The following is a 762-nucleotide window of genomic DNA, read 5'->3' on the forward strand; positions in this document are numbered from 1 at the left end:
CTGTTGAATTATCACTGTGCTAGCCAGTCATTTAATTATTAAATCACTAATCTAACTGAAGACTTTACATTAAAGGACACCTACAAACATAGGGCTACCTATATTCCAAGGTGATGAACATGGTTTATTTTCTGGTGTCAAAATTATATGAATTATATTGTTTTCTCTCTTTCTCAGGTCAATGAAAATATCCCTTGTGTAAGGAAATGGGAAATGGAACATATTTTTTCTTCATGTTGTTTGAAAATCTTGGGTGCATAAAATATGCTTTTTTCAGTTTGGGGTTTATTTTTTACTGTGTTGTCATATACTTGAATGTTCTTATTATGCTTGCTGTATTTCTGGAAAGGACATTGCACCAACCCATGTACATTTTGATTTCATGTTTATCCATCAACTCTGTATATGGTACAGCTGGCTTTTTCCCAAGGTTACTGACAGACCTGCTGTATGATACACACAGAATCTCCTTTGAAGCTTGCCTCATACAGAGTGTTGTCATTTACTCATATGCAGCTTGTGAGCTTACAATCTTAATGCTAATGGCATTTGATAGGCTTGTTGCAATTAGTAAACCTTTGCATTACAACAACATAATTACCAAATGCTTTCTAACTCTTTTAATAGTTATAGCATGGCTTTATCCAATTATTTGTGTTGGTTTTGCTGGTATTTTGACTGCCAGGCTGAAAATGTGTGGTAACAAATTGTTTAAGGTATACTGCCACAACTATGAAATTGTCAAACTATCTTGTGTGAACC

The 762-nt window shown here is 34.1% G+C and overlaps 1 protein-coding gene across 1 annotated transcript; it reads left to right on the plus strand.

Moving 5' to 3' along the window:
* Positions 1–206: 206 nt before the first annotated feature.
* Positions 207–755, plus strand: LOC107735377 (olfactory receptor 4F17-like; the record flags this gene model as incomplete). Its single annotated transcript, XM_016547078.1, has 1 exon — positions 207–755. A coding segment is annotated over exon 1 (549 nt), but the record flags the coding sequence as incomplete, so codon positions are not given.
* Positions 756–762: the final 7 nt, after the last annotated feature.

Source organism: Sinocyclocheilus rhinocerous, unplaced genomic scaffold, assembly GCF_001515625.1.
Source record: "Sinocyclocheilus rhinocerous isolate Xijiao unplaced genomic scaffold, SAMN03320098_v1.1 C36014154, whole genome shotgun sequence".
In the NCBI taxonomy this organism is placed as follows: Eukaryota; Metazoa; Chordata; class Actinopteri; order Cypriniformes; family Cyprinidae; genus Sinocyclocheilus; species Sinocyclocheilus rhinocerous.